Raw genomic sequence first — 18,665 nt, forward strand, 5'->3', positions numbered from 1 at the left:
ATAAAAACGATTACAATTCGCGTCTAATATATACAAAATAATAAATCATTTCAATTAAGCAAACATAAGATCTGATAATGAAATAATTCATACACATGTATTATATATATGTATATATATATATATATATATATATATATATATATATATATATATATATATATCAGCCTTAATGAATCGTTTGATATTTAGATTTTCCTTCATTCATCTCCACGTACTGCTCTGTATTTAGCTAATTCATTTGGAAAAACTCGATTTAATTCCACTAACATATTAGCTTTAAATTTTCTATATGCGTCTATTTTTCCTTTAACTTGTTCGTTTTTAGTTAACGCTTTTTCAATGCAATCTTTAGTATATAACTGTGGATTTCTACCTTGATCGATATAACTGAAATGTAATAAATCATTAAATTTATTGTTTTATTATAGATATTAATCATTAGATATATTACATTGAATCATAAAATACAATGCATCATAACAACTTACTCGAACACTTCCAAAGGAACATGCACATCTTGAACTTGTGACTTGAGTTTATCTATTTCTTGTAATCCGTTGACTAATCCTTGTCTATATAAAAATATATAAAAAAAAGAAACGTATAAGTTATAGAAACTAAGGTATATATAATAATCTCTTTTATTATACGTATTAAATTGAAAATAATAAATCTAGAAACATAACCTATTTTAATCAAATATCATAACCAAGCATGTATACATATATATAAATATAAGATACTTACATTTTTTGATTAAGCACATTTTGTCCCTGAGGTTGAAAATCACTAACTATTATACGAATTTGTCGAACGTTTTCAATGAAAAGTTCTAATTGTGTTTCTAAATTTTCTAAAGCAGAAGCCATCTTAGCTGCTTACAAACAGATCACCATAAGAATGTAGCACTAAATAAAATTCAGTTGAGTTAGGTTAAGGTAAGGATAAACTCTTTGCTTATGCGACAGCAACAATTTTCTCTGTCGATAACTTTCCTGTAAATTAATTATCTTGTTGAAAACATATTTCGTTGTTCTTAAGCCCCTGTTGTGCGTTGATGATCCTCGTATCAGGAAACTTTTTGAAGTAGTCAAAAATTATGGGAATTTGATAATTTTCCAAACTAGTCCCATAGTATAAGTTTTATCTGTAACAGCAATGTAGAACATACATGAAATATATAAAAGTGAAAGAGAGAAAAGAAGGAAAGCAAAAGAAGAAAACCGCGGTCGGTAGATTATCGACTGTTCGGTATATTATCGAAAGGGTAATGTGTCGGTAACTTATCGACAATGGAATTTTTTGTAGGTTAACGATTAAAAAATATTTACCTGCTATCGTCCACTGGTGATCCCGGTACTAACTAAGATGAATTTTTTTACTCGTATTGTGCACTTTTGATGATCTATATAATTCTATATTCTTTGAGTTTAATTAGACACTCTAGATAATCTGTCAGCAGATGGTTTTTACAGAAGTCACTTTAGTTTTCATAAAAAATGTATTTTAGCATCATTATTGAAATTAATACTTAATTCAATTTTAATTGTATTAGTCATTTATTAAAAATATATTAAACATTTTTACTTTTAATATGGCAACAGATGTACAATATTATATTTTAATTAAAAAATACATATTTAAAAATCAATATTCCTACAATTACTTATCAATATTCTTTACTTAAAAATCATTCTTCTTGCATAATAATATCTGAACCATCTGAAGTAGAAGAGAGCATTAAAGATGTTTCATTGGCTAATTGAAGCAGTGATACTATTGCAATGGGAACGCTTAATGCTTCAGCATTACATTGAGAAAGTTCAGCAGGTAAAGTTTTATAAATGTCGCTGAAATTTATGGAGCCACTAGTTCGATCATTTTCCTGCGTTTCTTCTTTATTATCAGTATCAGTTTTCTTTTCCGAAAAAGCTTTCCATATTGTTTTCTTTAATTGATGCATGTCAATTTTTTTAGCACGTGTAGGATACCTCGCAATAATTTTATTAATTAATGTAGGTGCTGTTACCAAATTATCATTAGTAAATGGTATCGGATTTTCTATTGGATTTTCATCTGAATCATTTCTATCTTGTGCATCGCAATCGACATCTATACCAGGACAAAAGTTAGATACATCATTATCATTGTTATAATCATAATCTTCTATATCTTCAGGCAGTTGTGTTGAATTTAGTGGACCTTCTGAGTTAGGATACGAAGAGATTGAAGGACAAAGATATAATTTAGTTAATTTTGTAATATCGTAATGCATATCTTCCGGTAATGTTATTTTCTCCTCCGTCCAATTGTCTCTTGCTGTTATCAATTTTATTTTGTTCACTCTGCTACATTCAAACTTTTGATCCAATACAGATTTATTTTCGTTCGTGAATGAAAGTTCAAATTCTTTTCTCTTCTTACGTGCAGTATGTTGACAAGTTTCTACTACTTTGCTACTACTTAACAATGTTTTTAGACCTTTATGTTTCCAATAAGAAGGTCCTGCCCAATGAATTGAATTCATATTTTTATTTAAGAAAGAATATTCTGGCATTTCCTCATTTTGCATTATTTGTTCGGTCATAATTTTACGAAAATCTACTATATTTTCCGTTTGTTTCGGATTTCTCTCACACATATTTTTATCATTTGTATCTGTATCCATTTGATAATAATTCGCTTCTTCAAAATACTCTTCATCTGCAGAAGGTACACTGGCATCAAGATCAAAATGAAATTGTTGATTTTCATTGTTTTCTTGTACAGGCTCTATGATTTCTTCTTCATCTTCCAATGACCATCTTAAAAATTGAAAATCAGGCATGCTCGGAAACAGATCTAACTGAGAAATATCATCTATCTTTGATATAGTATAAGTAGGACAATTTTCATTTGTTTCATTTAATTGATCTAAAATAATATCATTGCATATATTATGATAAAAGCCTGAATTAGCAAGATGCGGTAACACTATTTGGTAGAGCATATCAGACGAACATAAATCTCCTTTTCCTACAGTCATTCGCGAGGGTACCATTGTTTCTATTGTTCCACTTAATGCATCATCTGTACTAAGAATCTTTTGTTTTCCTTTTTTCTTTTTTTCTTCGTTTGACTTTTTACTTCTTCTTCTTCTTCTCCATCTGAATCTTTGTTAGACTGTGCTATTTCCATATCAGTTGAATTATCCTCCTTTTGTTTATCCAATGCACCAACCATTTTTAAAACGTCTGTGTACATACCGTCAATGCGATACCCATAAATTTTGGCACATACATCCAACGATGTGCTAGCCATTTGCAAATTAGTCATTTCTGAATATCTTTTAGTAACCATGTACGTCATATAATCAATCATTTTTAAACTAAATGCATTTTTTGGATTGATTTTATTTTCAGTACTCAATTTGATATATTCAGATATGAGCTCGGTCATTTTAGTTTCTGGCATTTGTGCTAAAGAGCTTATGCCTAACGATTGTCTTCTTTCATTAGATGTATTAATTGATGTACTTGGAGTAACATTACGTCTCAAAGCTAAGCGTTCTGTTTCATCATCATTTTCTACCAAAGGTGACACTCTTGTTGTTATGTTTATCGTTTTTCTACGCAATGGAGAAGAGACGGTTGGAACATCGGTCTTATTTGAATCTATCACTATATTTGTTAAAGTTCTTCTAGCCATTTTTAATAATTTATATTTATTTCTATTATCTAATGAAACTTTTATAAAAACAAACTTCTTTCTTTATTCTTTAATGTTTTCTTTATCTTCTATTGTTGTATGAAAACTGAAGAAATATAATCCTAAACAAATAAATCAATTATTATTAAATATTATATATAAAAAATAATATTGCAAATAAATCAATATATTAGACATATCTTTAAAAATTAATAATATATTATATTAATTACACGATTTTTTTTACCTTATATACTGTACAGAAAACGTTTTGTAAGTGAAAGAGCTATTTACTTTATTTTACTTCAGAAATGTACTCTTAACTTTGTCAGTTTACGTTTAAATCTGTGAAGCCAGATCGCGGAACATTTCGACCCCTTCTCTCGAGCCCAGCACACAACAAAATTTACGTGTCGGTGTGTCAGAAAACCGAAAAAAGCCGAGGGAAGCCGAGGTTAGCTGCGCGACAGAGGAGAAATAATACTCCTACCATGTGCCGCGGAGAAATACATGAACACAATACACATTGTTTTACACATTGTTCAAATGTGTTTGTGTCCATGTATTTCTTCGCGGCGCGTGGTGGGGGTATTATTTCTCCTCTGTCGCGCAGCTATCTCGACTTCCCTCGGCTTCTTTCGGTTTTCCCACTCACCGACGCGTAAATTTTGTTGTGTGCGAGGCATGCTGGGCTCGACAGAAGGCGTTGAAATGTTACAAAACCTGGCTTCACTGGTTTAAATTCGTTACCAACCAATAAAAATAAAACATTGGATAAAAACTATTCGATTAATACAATGACCAATAAAAATAAACCATTAGTAGATAAACCGCTGATTGGTGAAAATTAAAAGGTTAGAATTCACAGTCATGTCTAATTGGATGTAGCTTGATATTAATTTTAAATACGCCATAAAGTTTAAAACCCGGGCTAATATTATGGTGGGTAGAGGTAAGGAGTAACATTTTTGTATATGAAAAATGTCCGTCGAAATGAATTCAATTAGGATGGCGCCACAGTAGCTTGAGGGTAAATTTTAAAGGAAGCGCCAAATATTACTAGAGTAGGATTGAGAAATAAACAAGGAACACAAATTTTACAATACAAATTTTACCGATAACTGTTTTGTTATTCACATACTTTTTCATAAAATTAAATGATAAAAAATCAATAAACGTACTATTTACAGTTCACAAAATAAAATCACTCTAGTTACACGTTTTCTCATAATAATTCTTTAAAGTTATATTTACTACATTATTACATAACTCGGTATACTTCAATTCATTTACAATTGCTACATTCATATCATACCTTTTATCTACACCAGCACCATTCTGGAAGGTTTTTGAACTATTATTTAAAGAAAACGCTGGACACTTTTTCACATTTTCTCCCATAAGAGATGTCACTCCCTATCTCTACCCTCCAAAGCTAATATAAATAATTTATTTTACTATAAATATATATTTATTTATTTTTGGTTGCACACATAAAAAGAGAGTTATGTATATAACCTAATGCAAATAAATGCAAAAATAATAATAGTTTATGTATTGTCATATGTGTGTTAAACATTAAAATCCATTACGTATCATTTAACATTTGAATTTACTTACTTTTACGTGTAACGATTAGCAATTGAAATTTATAGGTTAAGTTTATTATGAAAATTATTATAAAAATTGTATGTTCTTGTTTTCAGGTTAACTAATGTGGTTATTTTAAATAAACAATTAGAAATAATGTCTTTAAAGCACGTTGTTATAGGTAAGTTTAAATATTCTTCTTTTTAATAATAATGAATTTTTAAATATCCGTGTAATCATTGATAAAGTTTTATAATTCTTAGGTGGAGGTACTGGATTTGTAGGGAAACGTTTAATAGACTTATTATGTCAACAAGGTATAACGTGTACAATTGTTTCACGACAAACAGGTCCTAATAGAATATCCTGGGTAAAAAATGATTTCTAGTATAAAAGTTAACAACAATTCTTTTTTGATTCTATACAAAAATTAATACAATTTTGGTTCCATTGTTCCTACGAATTTTATAGAAAGATGTACAAGAAAATGGTCTTCCTAAATATACGTCTGCTGTAATTAATGTTGCTGGTCAAAATGTACTCGATCCAACAAAACGTTGGTCGTCTGAATTTAAACAAGTTGTTATAGATAGTAGAGTAAAAACAACTGAAACCTTAGCCAGAGCGGTCGAATTTACAGATGCAAAAGCTTTCGTTACTATTTCTGGTGTTGCTTGTTATAAACCTAATGGTACTACTTATACAGAGGAAAATGAATGTATACCTTATGATTTTTTATCAGGTAAATTGATAAACTAAGAATATAATATACGTTTGTGACACATGCTTATGTACATTAAATTAAGAAAATTACATGTACAAACTATGTTAGAACTTTGTCGTGACTGGGAAGCTGCTGCACAACTTTCGAAGGAAAGTAAAATTAGACAGGTTACTATTAGATCTGGAGTAGTGTTAGGTAAAGGTGGTGGTATGATAAAACAAATTTATTTACCATTTTTATTCGGACTTGGTGGTCCCATCGGTACTGGAAATCAATATATGCCATGGATACATATTACCGATCTTGTTAACATGTTTCTCTTCGCTATGAAAAATGATAATGTTCGTGGTATTTTAAATGGTGTTGCGCCTGAGGTAATAAAAAAACAATTTCAAATAAACAAAACGATTTGTAGTTGGTGTTGTTAAATGATGATAGATTTATTATTATATTTTTTGTAATAGCCTGTTACGAACAAGGAATTTACGAAAGCATTTGCTTCTGCTTTACGACGACCAGCTATAATACCAGTTCCAAGTTTTGTTTTAAATGTAATGTTTAGTGGAGAACGGGCAAAAGTTAGTATCTCATTTTTCTTTTATTCCTATATAGAATTTCGATAATGTGTAATATGCAATTTTTAATAGATGATGTTGGAAGGGCAAAAAGTACTTCCTAAAAGAACCAAAGAATTAGGTTTTCAATATCAATTTCCTGATATAAATAGTGCCTGCAAAGAGATCGTCAATTAAATGATATTAATTAATTATTTATCTGATTAAGTTTCATCAAATATATACATAATTTATTTATAATTAATAGAAAAATATATGTATATATACACTAAAGTGCTTATGTGTATAAATATAATTATTATGTGTTTTAACATAATATTTATTGATTCAAATATATGCAAGTAAAAAATCAATGTGAGTTAATAATCTAAGATACAACTAACATAAACTACCATCTACCATTTGATCAATATTGATTAACAATTAATATCATAAACGCAGGACTTGTTTAAAATAATTTTATATTAGTTTCACGTTCACAAGAACATACAGATATTGGTTTCATACATTTAAAATAAGATAAGGATGTATTATTTTCTGTATATGGTCCCTTTCTTAAATGCTTTTCTTGACAACTTTTAACAATCTTTTTGGATCCCAGTAACGGCATACTAAGATTTTGTTGTAGCGAATATTTAAAATCATTCATTTCATTATTAGAACGTAAAGTTTCTTTGGATATGGAATTAGATTTATACTTTTTAGGAAACTTATTAAATCGTTGCTTTTCTAAATCTGAAATAATAGCAAGCTGATCGTATGGATCATTTGGAAAACAATCCAAATATTCAATTCGACTCATATTCAAAAAATAATTTATTTCTTTCCTTAAAGTTTGTACTTCTTTATGCGTTAAACCATTCATATTGATAGATACAGTTTGTCCACTCTTATGAACAATAAATAAACCCAAATCTACAGATACTCCGACATATCTTATATCGTTTAATTCCATAATGATGAATTGTTTATTTAAAAATTTGCAACATAACTTATCGCTCCATGTGTACCTTGATATAACAGCTTTGTTTGTTTCTTTATTTAATATTAGATCTTCCCATTCCTCTAAAGTATCCAAACAAAATGTTATTTCTCCAAGTATTGAAACGACCAGAAAAAAAATATTATTCGTCACGTGATAACATATCCAAATGAAAAGAATAGTGTATACTGTAAAGTAAAATGATTTTTTAATAAATTTGTCTCAATTTAATCGATGATCATAAGAAATTGTTACGCGAACATATTTAAATATATATATAAATTTAAAAAACAATAAAAAAATAAATAAAAATCGTTGCATCTTACAACTAAATATGAGCCAGGTTAAGAATCTTGGTCTTCTTGATATATGAAATTTAGTTTTATTTATATATTTAATTTCTGGTCTGGTTAATAAAATCATTGTATTCAAAATTTAACGTAGATTTGTTTTTGTCAATATTTAAAATAAAAAGAAAGGAACTATGTATTAATTAAAAAGAGAATTTTAATAATTAAATGTATTAACAAAAAAGATCATAAACAACCATAATTTAATGCGCTTTTCGTTTATTTTTTTTTTTCATATGAGTTCAATTAAATTTCATGCAAATGTTTTTGATTTTCAATCTAATTGTAATATAAAATCATTTCTTTTTAATCGCATCAACGTATGTTATCATTTGAATTATTTACTTTTTGGCGCTAAAATTTATCGTTTAAAATACGATTCGTAAATCATCGAAGAAGATTATCGATAAATAATATATTTGATTAATTTCTTTGATTTGTCAATTAAAATATATTCAATATAATTGATAATTAATATTTTAGTTTGTTATTATATTGTTATCTACGATTATAAACAAAATAAACGAATAAAAATATAATGTGGCGTCCCGCACCTGCTCGATGCTGACACCTCTCGGTCGACTCTTGAGTTGCATGGTTTCTCTCCAGGGCGGTGCTGACACTTTCCTGTACACCGGCGCTAACCTACACAGATGTCCCTAGCAGCCGTCTAGAGTACACGCGTCCGGCGGCGGCACCATCAGTTGGTCCAGGAGGTGTCAGCATCTGATTGGCCGAAGCATGTGACGTAATCGCAACCGGGGGCTTTTACTGGCAGATCGACGTGGTTAGTTCTCTGCACGTCTGCCCTCGCGCCCCGATGATCTAGGCTTCAGCCGAAGCTGCGTCAATATCGATCATTCTAGTGCGGTTCGTCGAACTCTTTAGTCGAAAGTCAATTTAGCTTAGTTTATCTTATTTTACTATTTCTGTTCCGTAAATTCTCTGTCTTCGCTTCGTGTGCATTTCCCTGTTGTATATTTCGTAAAATCTGGACTGTGAGATTACTAGAGAAAAAAAGGAGAAATCCCTGGTCGTGTCCAGCCTTTTCATTGGTCGTTGCAGTGGACAGTAACTAGCCATTCGGCGCGCGGCCATTCGGATTTCCTACAATAATATTTCAACAATTACTTTTCAAATGTAGAATACAGTTTTGATCGATATAATATAAATTATACTATTAAATAAATAAATAGACAAATAAATAATAAAATTAATCAGATAATAAAAATGATTATCATAAAAATAAAAAGAAAACGTATATTATTAATAAAAAAAAAAGAAAATAAATGGTTGCATAGTCAAGCGGAGAGTCGAGTAAACAAAATTCAAGATGGCGCAGGTTCGAAACACAGCTGTTGTTTACCCACAAAGCAGCGTCTCGTTTTTTTAGTTAAGCGTTTGTCGGAGACTAAGGACGTGTTATACCTAACGTGTTCCTTCATAATAAGGAACTAGTAAGGTAAATCGAGATGGAAAGTGGCCATCGAACAATAAGAAACAACAGTAACTACAGAGTGGATCAGTGACAAATCGTGTTTTTTTTTTTTTTTTATAAATTAAAAGACGCCTATAGTGCAGTGGTGGTGTCGGTGGTGGTGGTGGTGGTAGAGGTGGTGTGATTGTAACGGCGTCGTCGTTAACAGTGGCGACGACGGTGAAGAAGGTGGTGGTGGTGGTGGTGGTGCGGTGGTGGTGGCGGCGGAGGTGGTGGTGCTGGTGCATCAGCAACAGCAGTAAAAGTAGTAGTAGTAGTTGTAGTAGTAGTAGTAGAAACAGCAGTAACAACAGTAACAGCATTGGTCCTAAGAAAACCCAGTACACGACAAATTTTCCTGATGCAAGAAATGATCGATGATTACCACCAGTTGAAGAAGAAGACGACGACGAGGACGACCACGACGACATCGATAATAATAATTATGATAACGACGATGATGATAATGATGATGATGGTGATGATGATGATGATGATGATGACAGTAACAGTAACAACTACGACGGAATAAGACAAATCTTACCTAGGATAAATATATATATGTATATATGTCACACATACATATATATATTTTTTGTCTTTCGAAAAAAGAAACGATATAAATCTCAATTGAAATTATTCAACATTTCGAGCTTGATAATATAACAGTTGTGTGTTAACGAAGTAAGTATAAAGAAATATAATAAATTATTACAATAAGGCTTTACGATTATTGTATTCGTTTTTGAATATTCCAAACCTTTCGATATTCTTCGAGTTTTTTCAATACGATCGAGGAGCTCGATTATATATATCGTTACGTAAATTATTCGTAGCGCGGCAAAACGATGTAAAGGAAGTTGACGTTATATTCGAACACGTTGCACGATATATATTTTTCTTTGTTTATCTTATATTTATTTATTTTTTTTACTTTTTTTAAAATCATTTTTCAAATTTCTTTCCCCTTCCCTCATTTTCTTTTTTTCTTCCTTTCTTTCTCTTTCTCTCTCTCTCTCTCTCTCTTTTTTTCTCTTTCTTTGTCCGTCTTCCCATTTCTCTCATATCATTGATGGAAAACGTGGCGTTTAGATTGTAATATGATTTTCATATTTTCCTCTATCATTCATGGTGGAAAGCTGTGACGATCATAACCTCTCCAGCATATTTAAACGTTAAACGTTTTGGATTATTTCCAAAGAGAACAGCTGCAACGTTGGACCGATGATCCGCGTTTTTATTTTGTTATTTTTTTGTGAGGTTATGAGAAAATAATTGTGTTTATTTATTTTTATTATATCCATTTGGTGTTCAGTTACGTATAATTGTTACACGATGTAGCTAAATACATTTCAATTTGTATATTTTATTAAGTTTATTATAATTTATATTTGACATTTAATGTTAGTATAATATATATATTGTGATTTGTTTATTTCTTTTTATTTTCAATGCTTTAAGTTATTTTTCAACGATCTTTGTTTACCTGTTTCTCGTTTTAATGGCAAATAATAATATGTTAGGATTATTGCCTTGTTGGTGCCCATTATCAAAAGTAATTGTAAAATCTACTCAAATTTATTTTATTCAAAGTTTATGATCTTTATTGTAATATGTCAAGTACAAAATTTGAAGTACGTAATACATTATTGGACAATTATTAAAACTATATTTCTATTTGTCTTGCTTTTTTATTTCTTTTTAACACGTTCGTTATCGTACCATGGAACGAAGAGATTTAGAACTGATTTGTTACATCGATTACAGTGATTATTATAAATGTTTATGATGCTGAAGGATCTTGATGAAAATCTGTTCGTCACAGATACACAATAATATCGATAACAAATGTGTTAATCTCTTAGTATAAAATTTATTTAGTTAGAATGCAAAATTAGATTTCAAAAAGGACTAAGAAATTAATTATCATTTTAGGTATCACAATGAACGCCAGAACGCAATTATTTGAATTAACCATGGAGGGTCGTCAAGTGGACGAAGCTGTAGCAAGTATATTTCACAGCGTTCTATTTCATAGAAGCCTTGGAAAATTTAAGTACAAAGAAGAAGGCAGCTATTCCGTCGGCACTGTCGGATATCAAGATGTTGATTGTGATTTCATCGATTTCACATACGTATGCTGTTCTTCGGTACATCTTGACCAAACTATAAAAAAAGAAATATCTGGTTTCTCTGAAGCTTTACGTTCTACGGATAGTCCCGGTTCTGGTCAAATATCATTGGAATTTTTCAAAGAAAGAAGAACCGTTGGCCCTTCCATACTGAGTGTATACCGTGGGAAGTATGGACGGTCAGGTTACAGCTAATTAAATTAGCCACCGAGCACGAACGTCAAATATGTAGAGAGAAAGTTGGTGATTTATTGACGGAAAAAATTCTTTATATAACTGAGGTCATGAACAGGCACGACTATTTACCAAAAATGCCAAATCAAGCTGAATTAGATTTGATTTTTGATACTTCTTATCCGGACGTTCAGCCTTACTTATTTAAATTGTCTTTTACAACTTCTAGCCCATCGAGTTCTACCATGGGTAATACAATGAAGAAGTTGATAAAGGAGACATTGTCCATTTAGTTATAATATCAATTTTCAATTAGATTAATTAAATAAATGACTAATCTTTTAAGTAAAAACAATGAGTAATGTATAAGAAAATATACATAAATTTAGTGAAGTTTCATTTACAATGATCACGTATATTAAATTCATTCTATAGCAAATCAGCTATCATAATTTATATGCTCCTTCTGGGTATTTTTTTCTTTTTTTAGAGATCTTTTATTATACGACAATTAGAAAACATTTTGATTTAATGTAATATAACTTACATTACATTGAATATATAAACATTCGTTTTAATTCATATTAATTTATCACCAAAGCAGTTTGATTGGTGAAGAAGAAACAACAAAAAAATAATAATAAATATATTCTACACGATAATAGAAGTGTGTAATTAAATATTATACATGCTGTTATAGTTCATACAATTAGTCTGTAAAGGTAGTTTTATCTGTGTGTTAGCAATATCATTATAATGTATTTGATAATATTAGAGTAAAAAATACATTACTGCGTACATTGCAGCTATTAACTGCTAACGTACCTCTGTCAACTTTATAGTACAAATAAATGTAAAAATTTGTTTTTGTTTTTCTACATCATATAATACGTCCATTGCGCGATTCAACACAATCGTTGATGATCTATACTTTTAAATATATTAAATCTTCCAATGCATTGGTTACTTCGAAAAATAAAAAAATAATTAAAAAAAAAAAATAAAAGAAATGTATGTATGTAAATTATTATATTATATACATTTTTCCGGTTAAGAAATTGTATTGTTTGCGCAATGATCTCTGGGCTGTTCGATCACAAAAGAAACAAAGAAGATCAATGAAAAATCAGTTTATAATCTTTTCAACAACAAAATTAAAGTAATCATTCGCTCGCTCTGCAATTTTGTCAGCAGAAAAATTGAAATAGTTAAGAATCTAATTACTACCGTGTATTGTACATTTTAGGATATCTTATAAAGAGTTAGAGAGACATGTGTGATACATAAATTTTAAACGTTTACTAGAAATATATCTATATATATTAAATATATATATACATATATATCTATCTATCTATCTATCTATAGCATTGATACTATTGCAATGGGAACGCTTAATGCTTCAGCATTAGATTTAGGAAGTTCAGTAGGTAAAGTTTTATAAATATCGCTGAAATTTATGGAGCCACTAATTTGATCATTTTCCTGCGTTTCTTCTTTATTATCAGTATCAGTTTTCTTTTCCGAAACAGCTTTCCATATTGTTTTCTTTAATTGATGCATGTCAATTTTTTTAGCACGTGTAGGATACCTCGCAATAATTTTATTAATTAATGTAGGTGCTGTTACCAAATTATCATTAGTAAATGGTATCGGATTTTCTATTGGATTTTCATCTGAATCATTTTTATCTTGTGTATCGCAATCGACATCTATACCAGGACAAAAGTTAGATACATCATTATCATTGTTATAATTATAATTTTCTATATCTTCAGGCAATTGTGTTGAATTTAGTGGACCTTCTGAGTTAGGATACGAAGAGATTGAAGGACAAAGATATAATTTAGTAAAGTTCGTAATATCGTAATGCAAATCTTCCGGTAATGTTATTTTCTCCTCCATCCAATTGTTTCTTACTGTTCTTAATTGTATTCTGTTCACTTTGCTACATTCAAACTTTTGATCCAATTTAGATTTATTTTCGTTTGTGTATGAAAGTTCAAATTCTTTTCTCTTCTTACGTGCAGTATGTTGACAAGTTTCTACTACTTTGCTATTACTTAACAATGTTTTTAGACCTTTATGTTTCCAATAAGAAGGTCCTGCCCGATGAATTAAATTCATATTTTTATTTAATAAAGAATATTCTGGCATTTCCTCATTTTGCATTATTTGTTCGGTCATAATTTTACGAAAATCTACTATATTTTCCGTTTGTTTCGGATTTCTCGCACACATATTCTTATCATTTGTATCTGTATCCATTTGAAAATAATTCGCTTCTTCAAAATACTCTTCATCTGCAGAAGGTACACTGGCATCAAGATCAAAATGAAATTGTTGATTTTCATTGTTTTCTTGTACAGGCTCTATGATTTCTTCTTCATCTTCCAATGACCATCTTAAAAATTGAAAATCAGACATGCTCGGAAACAGATCTAACTGAGAAATATCATCTATCTTTGATATAGTATAAGTACGACAATTTTCATTATTTTCATTTGTTTCATTTAATTGATCTAAAATAATATCATTGTATATATTATGATAAAAGCCTGAATTAGCAAGATGCGGAAACACTATTTGGTAGAGCATATCAGACGAACAAAAATCTCCTTTTCCTACAGTCATTCGCGAGAGTACCATTGTTTCTATTGTTCCACTTAATGCATCATCTGTACTAATAATCTTTTGTTTTCCTTTTTTCTTTTTTTCTTCGTTTGACTTTTTACTTCTTCTTCTTCTCCATCTGAATCTTTGTTAGACTGCGCTATTTCCATATCAGTTGAATTATCCTCCTTTTGTTTATCCAATGCACCAACCATTTTTAAAACGTCTGTGTACATACCGTCAATGCGACACCCATAAATTTTGGCACATACATCCAACGATGTGCTAGCCATTTGCAAATTAGTCATTTCTGAATATCTTTTAGTAACCATGTACGTCATATAATCAATCATTTTTAAACTAAATGCATTTTTTAAATTGATTTTATTTTCAGTACTCAATTTGATATATTCAGATATGAGCTCGGTCATTTTAGTTTCTGGCATTTGTGCTAAAGAGCTTAGACCTAAGGACTGTTTTCTTTCGTTATATTTATTATTTGGTGTACTTGAAGTACACCATTTAGTAAATCTAACGAAAGAAGACAATCCTTAGGTCTAAGCTCTTTAGCACCATATATATATTTGGTACATGACAACATATTTTTTAATTTTGCAGATTTTAAATTTTCTACAATGAATATAAACGAGTTATAAATCAAAAATAAGTGCAAATAATATATAAATATATATATTTTTTCTGTTTACTTTACTTTTCTTTTTCTTTTTGTTGAGTAAACGTGCAATTTAATTGCTTATGCGAAATATTAAACAGATTAAGGTCAAAATATATAGTCAGCCAATTAAATGTTAATTGAAGAAGAAGAGCAACAACAACAAAATATTGTAGAAGAAAATATTAAATGAAAAATAAGTTTGCGGAGTATGTCGGACTTTCTATTAAGAGTTACCAATTTGTTTTCTTGTGTTAATGCTGCAATGTTTAGCGGTTGAAAAATAATATACATATATATATAGGATGTGCTCTAATTTTTCTCATCAAAATTTTATTAGCCTATTCTATAAGTAAAAAATACAAGATAAATGTTATAAAAAAATACACGTTTTGAAAAGTTTAGTTAGAAAGTTATAACAAAAATATGAAATGACAATTAATTGCTTTTTTCTGCAACCTCAATATTATAAATATTATATCATAATGTGAAAGAATTATTTATGTTTATTTATGTTTTATTGTATATCATTAAAAAAATATACGTGTATAAAATTTTGCATCAAAAAAAAAATTGGTACACTCTGCATGTGTATATTATTTTTCTCTGTTCGTAATAATATTTTATATAAAAAGAAACCAAGAAACCAAGAAAGAAAGAAAGAAAGAACAAAAAAATAGGATAAAAAAAGTAAAAAAAAATGAATCACCGTTTCAAGTTCAACCGTCGCTCAAATTTTGGCTATTATCATATAATTATATAGAAAATAAGTTTTGTAATAGCACGTTTAATAATTTATATGAGAATTATAAAAAAAAAAAAAAAGAAAAAAATTATCAAGTAATACTCGCAAAAGCAGTTATCATAACAAAACGAAAACAAAGAAAAAGAAAAAGAAAAAGAATAAGGAAAAGGAGAAAAGAAAATAACAACAATAAAATATAAAGTTCTTATTATACTCTGCTTTGATCGTACTTCAGGTATTTTAATTTAGATTCATAGAAAAACTTTCTTCTATCAAATTAAACAAATGCATATATAAAAACGACGTATTACTTATCTACGAATTCAATCTTTAAGATCTGTACCTATTAAAACGCTACTCAAATAATATCAGTACAATACTTTTGAGAGAAACACTAATGCGATATTATTATTATTATTATTATTATTATTATTATTATTATTATTATTATTATTATTATCATCATCAAGATCAAAGCATATATGATTCTTACAATTTTGATTTCATATCTATGACAAGGTAAAAGAAAAAAGAATAAACAAGAAAAGAGAAGAACGCATTTCTGTATCTCTTCTCGTTTGATAATATATTTCAAAATAACTCGCATAATTAATATATTATTATTCTATTGATTTTATTTGAAACATTTTAATAGTAAATAGATTGAACAGTTGTCCACGATTCTTGAATCCATCCATACTTTGTTCACTTATTCAAAATAAGATATGTAGATTCTTAAAGAGTGATCATACTGTGCTTGGATTATGTTGAACACATGATCGTATAGGAAATTTCTATATATATATATATATGCACACATAGAACACGACTGTTATTTATTTTTATGAATGATGTGTATCGCATATGTGTAAAAGGTATGCTTGAATTTATATTACCGGTAATAATGTATGTACATATATATATATATATGTACGCTGATTAGCTAATTTACTTAACATACTGCTTTTCTTTTTCTTTAAATACTTCTTCATTTAGTGTTTCCTTTTTAGTGTTATTTTTTATAATTTTATCTTTTTTTTTTTTAAATTCAAATTATAGTGATACAATGCTGTGTCTTTAAAATATTAAACTATGTAGAGAGATCTCGTAAAGCATGTCAAAGAACGTTGATATGAAAAACAAAAAAAAAAAGCGAACTAAACAACATTTTCAGTCCCAATTAAATTTTCAAACGTTTTGTGCCTTTGTATAGATGTTTAGAAGAAGATAATATCATATCTACATAAAAAAGAAAAAAAGAAAAAAAAAAGAAAAAAGAAAAGAAAAGACAAGAAAAGAAATTACAATCAGTTAAAGATTAACTTTGAACGAGCATTAATTTTAAAAAAAGAACTAACAAAGCGAAGAATATAAAAAAGAACATTCTGCATATTTACGAAGTTTTGCTAATAGTCAGCATAATTTTGTTAATCTTAATGTATTATCTAATCGCCAGAGAATAATTATTTACAACATTGAAACTAAAGAAACTATGATAGCGAATTTTTCGAAAGAATGAATTTTCATAGTAATAATTAATTTCAAATAATGTAAATAAAACTAAATGAAAATATTAATCAATATATATATATATATACACAGACGCATAGAAATATATACTCTTCATTTTTGATCAGAAGCATCTTACTTTGAATGCAGGTGCATTGCAAAACAGATAGTAAATATATATATATATATAAATATAAATACCATAAAATAATACTATAAAAGTAACTATCTTTTCCAAGATTCACTTTTAATTATATTTGCAATAATAAAAAATGCTAATTAGTTTTTTTTTTATTTTATATATATATATATGACATTAGTAGTCGAATACGCACACCATTCATATTATCATTTAATTTATTTTGTCAGTTATTATTAGCATCTTCTTTTTGATCGTTACTTAACACCTATATAAGTAATTATCTTTTTCCCTAATTAAGTTATATTTAAGTAGTATAAATTCTTAACTATTAATAATTAATATGTGTGTGTCAATTTAATTTAGAAAACAAAATATATATATATTATTAATAATATAATTAAGATATTTTTTTTTTTAGTATATAGTTACTTTTATCTTAGTTACTTTAGTAATACTTATTATAATTCGACTGTAACACTTCTTTTCCTCGCACCGCAAGATATAATGCACTTGCACGAATGTATAAAGTTTTAAGCATTTTGGATATAGAATTACCTGCTGTAATAATTGTAAGAAAATGCTAAAGCTATATAATATAAATATATACATATACAACATTACATTAAGATATACATATATATACAAATATAAAAGAAATAATATTCACACAAGAAATAAAGATACAAAGATAATGAATGATTATGCGTGAAACAATTCAGATGACTTATGATATTTAAGTCTTTAAATAAAAGTAATAATAACAACATTAATAATAATTATAATAATATTAACATTAATAATAAAGATATATGGTATGTACATTCTATATGTGTGTACACATATATATATGAGTATACATTTATACTTACATATGCAGATTGCATGTACATAACACACAAACAAATATATTCACATGAGGACATATATAAAATATACAATAGTCAGTAGGAAAAATCTGTACATTATAACATAATGCAAGGAAATAAGCGAAAAATTCTGTTGTATAGTAAGAAATAATAGATTCGTTAGTTTTAATTTATCACGATTATGATGATGTTAAATGATTAATTATTAATAAACCACTGTATTTTATAATGATCGTTGTCACATTTATTTAAACATTTTTGAAATTTATTATACATGCCATTATATATATAATAATATTATAATAATATAGATAATATAATAAAAAAATATATGATAAAATCAAATAATATAATAATATTAAAATATTATAATATATAATACATCATATGTATATATATATTTGAATAATTAATTACTATAAA

General features: G+C 28.2%; 6 protein-coding genes across 10 annotated transcripts in view; 2 read left to right on the forward strand and 4 right to left on the reverse strand.

The window, feature by feature from the left end:
* MED10 (mediator complex subunit 10) overlaps positions 1–929 on the reverse strand; it is a 996-nt gene extending 67 nt beyond the window's left edge. Inside the window, exons 1-4 of one of the 2 annotated variants that reach the window (XM_089178676.1) lie at positions 751–929; positions 492–575; positions 152–390; positions 1–111 (exon numbers count right to left, since the gene is read on the reverse strand). The exon at positions 1–111 is cut by the window's left edge and continues 67 nt beyond it. In XM_089178676.1, the coding sequence (XP_089034802.1) occupies positions 201–390; positions 492–575; positions 751–872 (396 nt within the window). In that variant the 5' untranslated portion in view covers positions 873–929 and the 3' untranslated portion in view covers positions 1–111; positions 152–200. Of the gene's footprint in view, positions 391–491; positions 576–750 lie in introns of both variants that reach the window. The other variant, XM_015333906.2, reaches the window with a different exon arrangement.
* A 493-nt stretch (positions 930–1,422) lies between these two features.
* LOC107073312 (condensin complex subunit 2) lies at positions 1,423–4,290 on the reverse strand. Its single transcript, XM_015333903.2, is given in 3 exon segments — positions 1,423–3,108; positions 3,111–3,812; positions 3,938–4,290. Coding segments are annotated over 2 exon segments (1,995 nt in total). The 5' UTR covers positions 3,691–3,812; positions 3,938–4,290; the 3' UTR covers positions 1,423–1,693.
* Positions 1,759–6,932, forward strand: LOC107073315 (epimerase family protein SDR39U1). 4 transcript variants are annotated; one of them, XM_089178673.1, is made up of 7 exons: positions 1,759–1,833; positions 5,397–5,461; positions 5,544–5,650; positions 5,752–6,022; positions 6,113–6,378; positions 6,469–6,582; positions 6,652–6,932. In XM_089178673.1, the coding sequence occupies exons 2-7, from the start codon at positions 5,437–5,439 to the stop codon at positions 6,754–6,756; spliced, it is 888 nt and encodes a 295-aa protein (XP_089034799.1). In that variant the 5' UTR covers positions 1,759–1,833; positions 5,397–5,436; the 3' UTR covers positions 6,757–6,932. The 4 variants fall into 4 exon arrangements, with proteins under 4 accessions (XP_089034799.1, XP_089034800.1, XP_015189391.2 ...); XM_089178674.1 differs by lacking the exon at positions 1,759–1,833 and adding an exon at positions 4,422–4,544; XM_015333905.2 differs by lacking the exon at positions 1,759–1,833 and adding an exon at positions 5,123–5,194.
* Positions 6,667–8,010, reverse strand: LOC149030594 (uncharacterized). Its single transcript, XM_089178675.1, has 2 exons — positions 7,888–8,010; positions 6,667–7,749 (listed from the first exon to the last, which is right to left on the reverse strand). Exons 1-2 carry the CDS (start codon positions 7,982–7,984, stop codon positions 7,028–7,030), a joined length of 819 nt encoding a protein of 272 aa, XP_089034801.1. The 5' UTR covers positions 7,985–8,010; the 3' UTR covers positions 6,667–7,027.
* A 1,219-nt stretch (positions 8,011–9,229) lies between these two features.
* Positions 9,230–12,582, forward strand: Atg101 (autophagy-related protein 101). The gene is given in 3 exon segments (XM_015333908.2): positions 9,230–10,072; positions 11,324–11,638; positions 11,641–12,582. Coding segments are annotated over 2 exon segments (654 nt in total). The 5' UTR covers positions 9,230–10,072; positions 11,324–11,331; the 3' UTR covers positions 11,988–12,582.
* Positions 12,168–16,717, reverse strand: LOC107073309 (condensin complex subunit 2-like). The gene is given in 3 exon segments (XM_015333900.2): positions 12,168–14,396; positions 14,399–14,857; positions 16,660–16,717. Coding segments are annotated over 3 exon segments (1,857 nt in total). The 3' UTR covers positions 12,168–13,056.
* Between the last annotated feature and the right edge of the window lie 1,948 nt (positions 16,718–18,665).

The sequence above is a fragment of the Polistes dominula genome, unplaced genomic scaffold (genome assembly GCF_049000335.1).
Source record: "Polistes dominula isolate Pdom_NZ unplaced genomic scaffold, Pdom_raw_medaka contig_11, whole genome shotgun sequence".
In the NCBI taxonomy this organism is placed as follows: domain Eukaryota; kingdom Metazoa; phylum Arthropoda; class Insecta; order Hymenoptera; family Vespidae; genus Polistes; species Polistes dominula.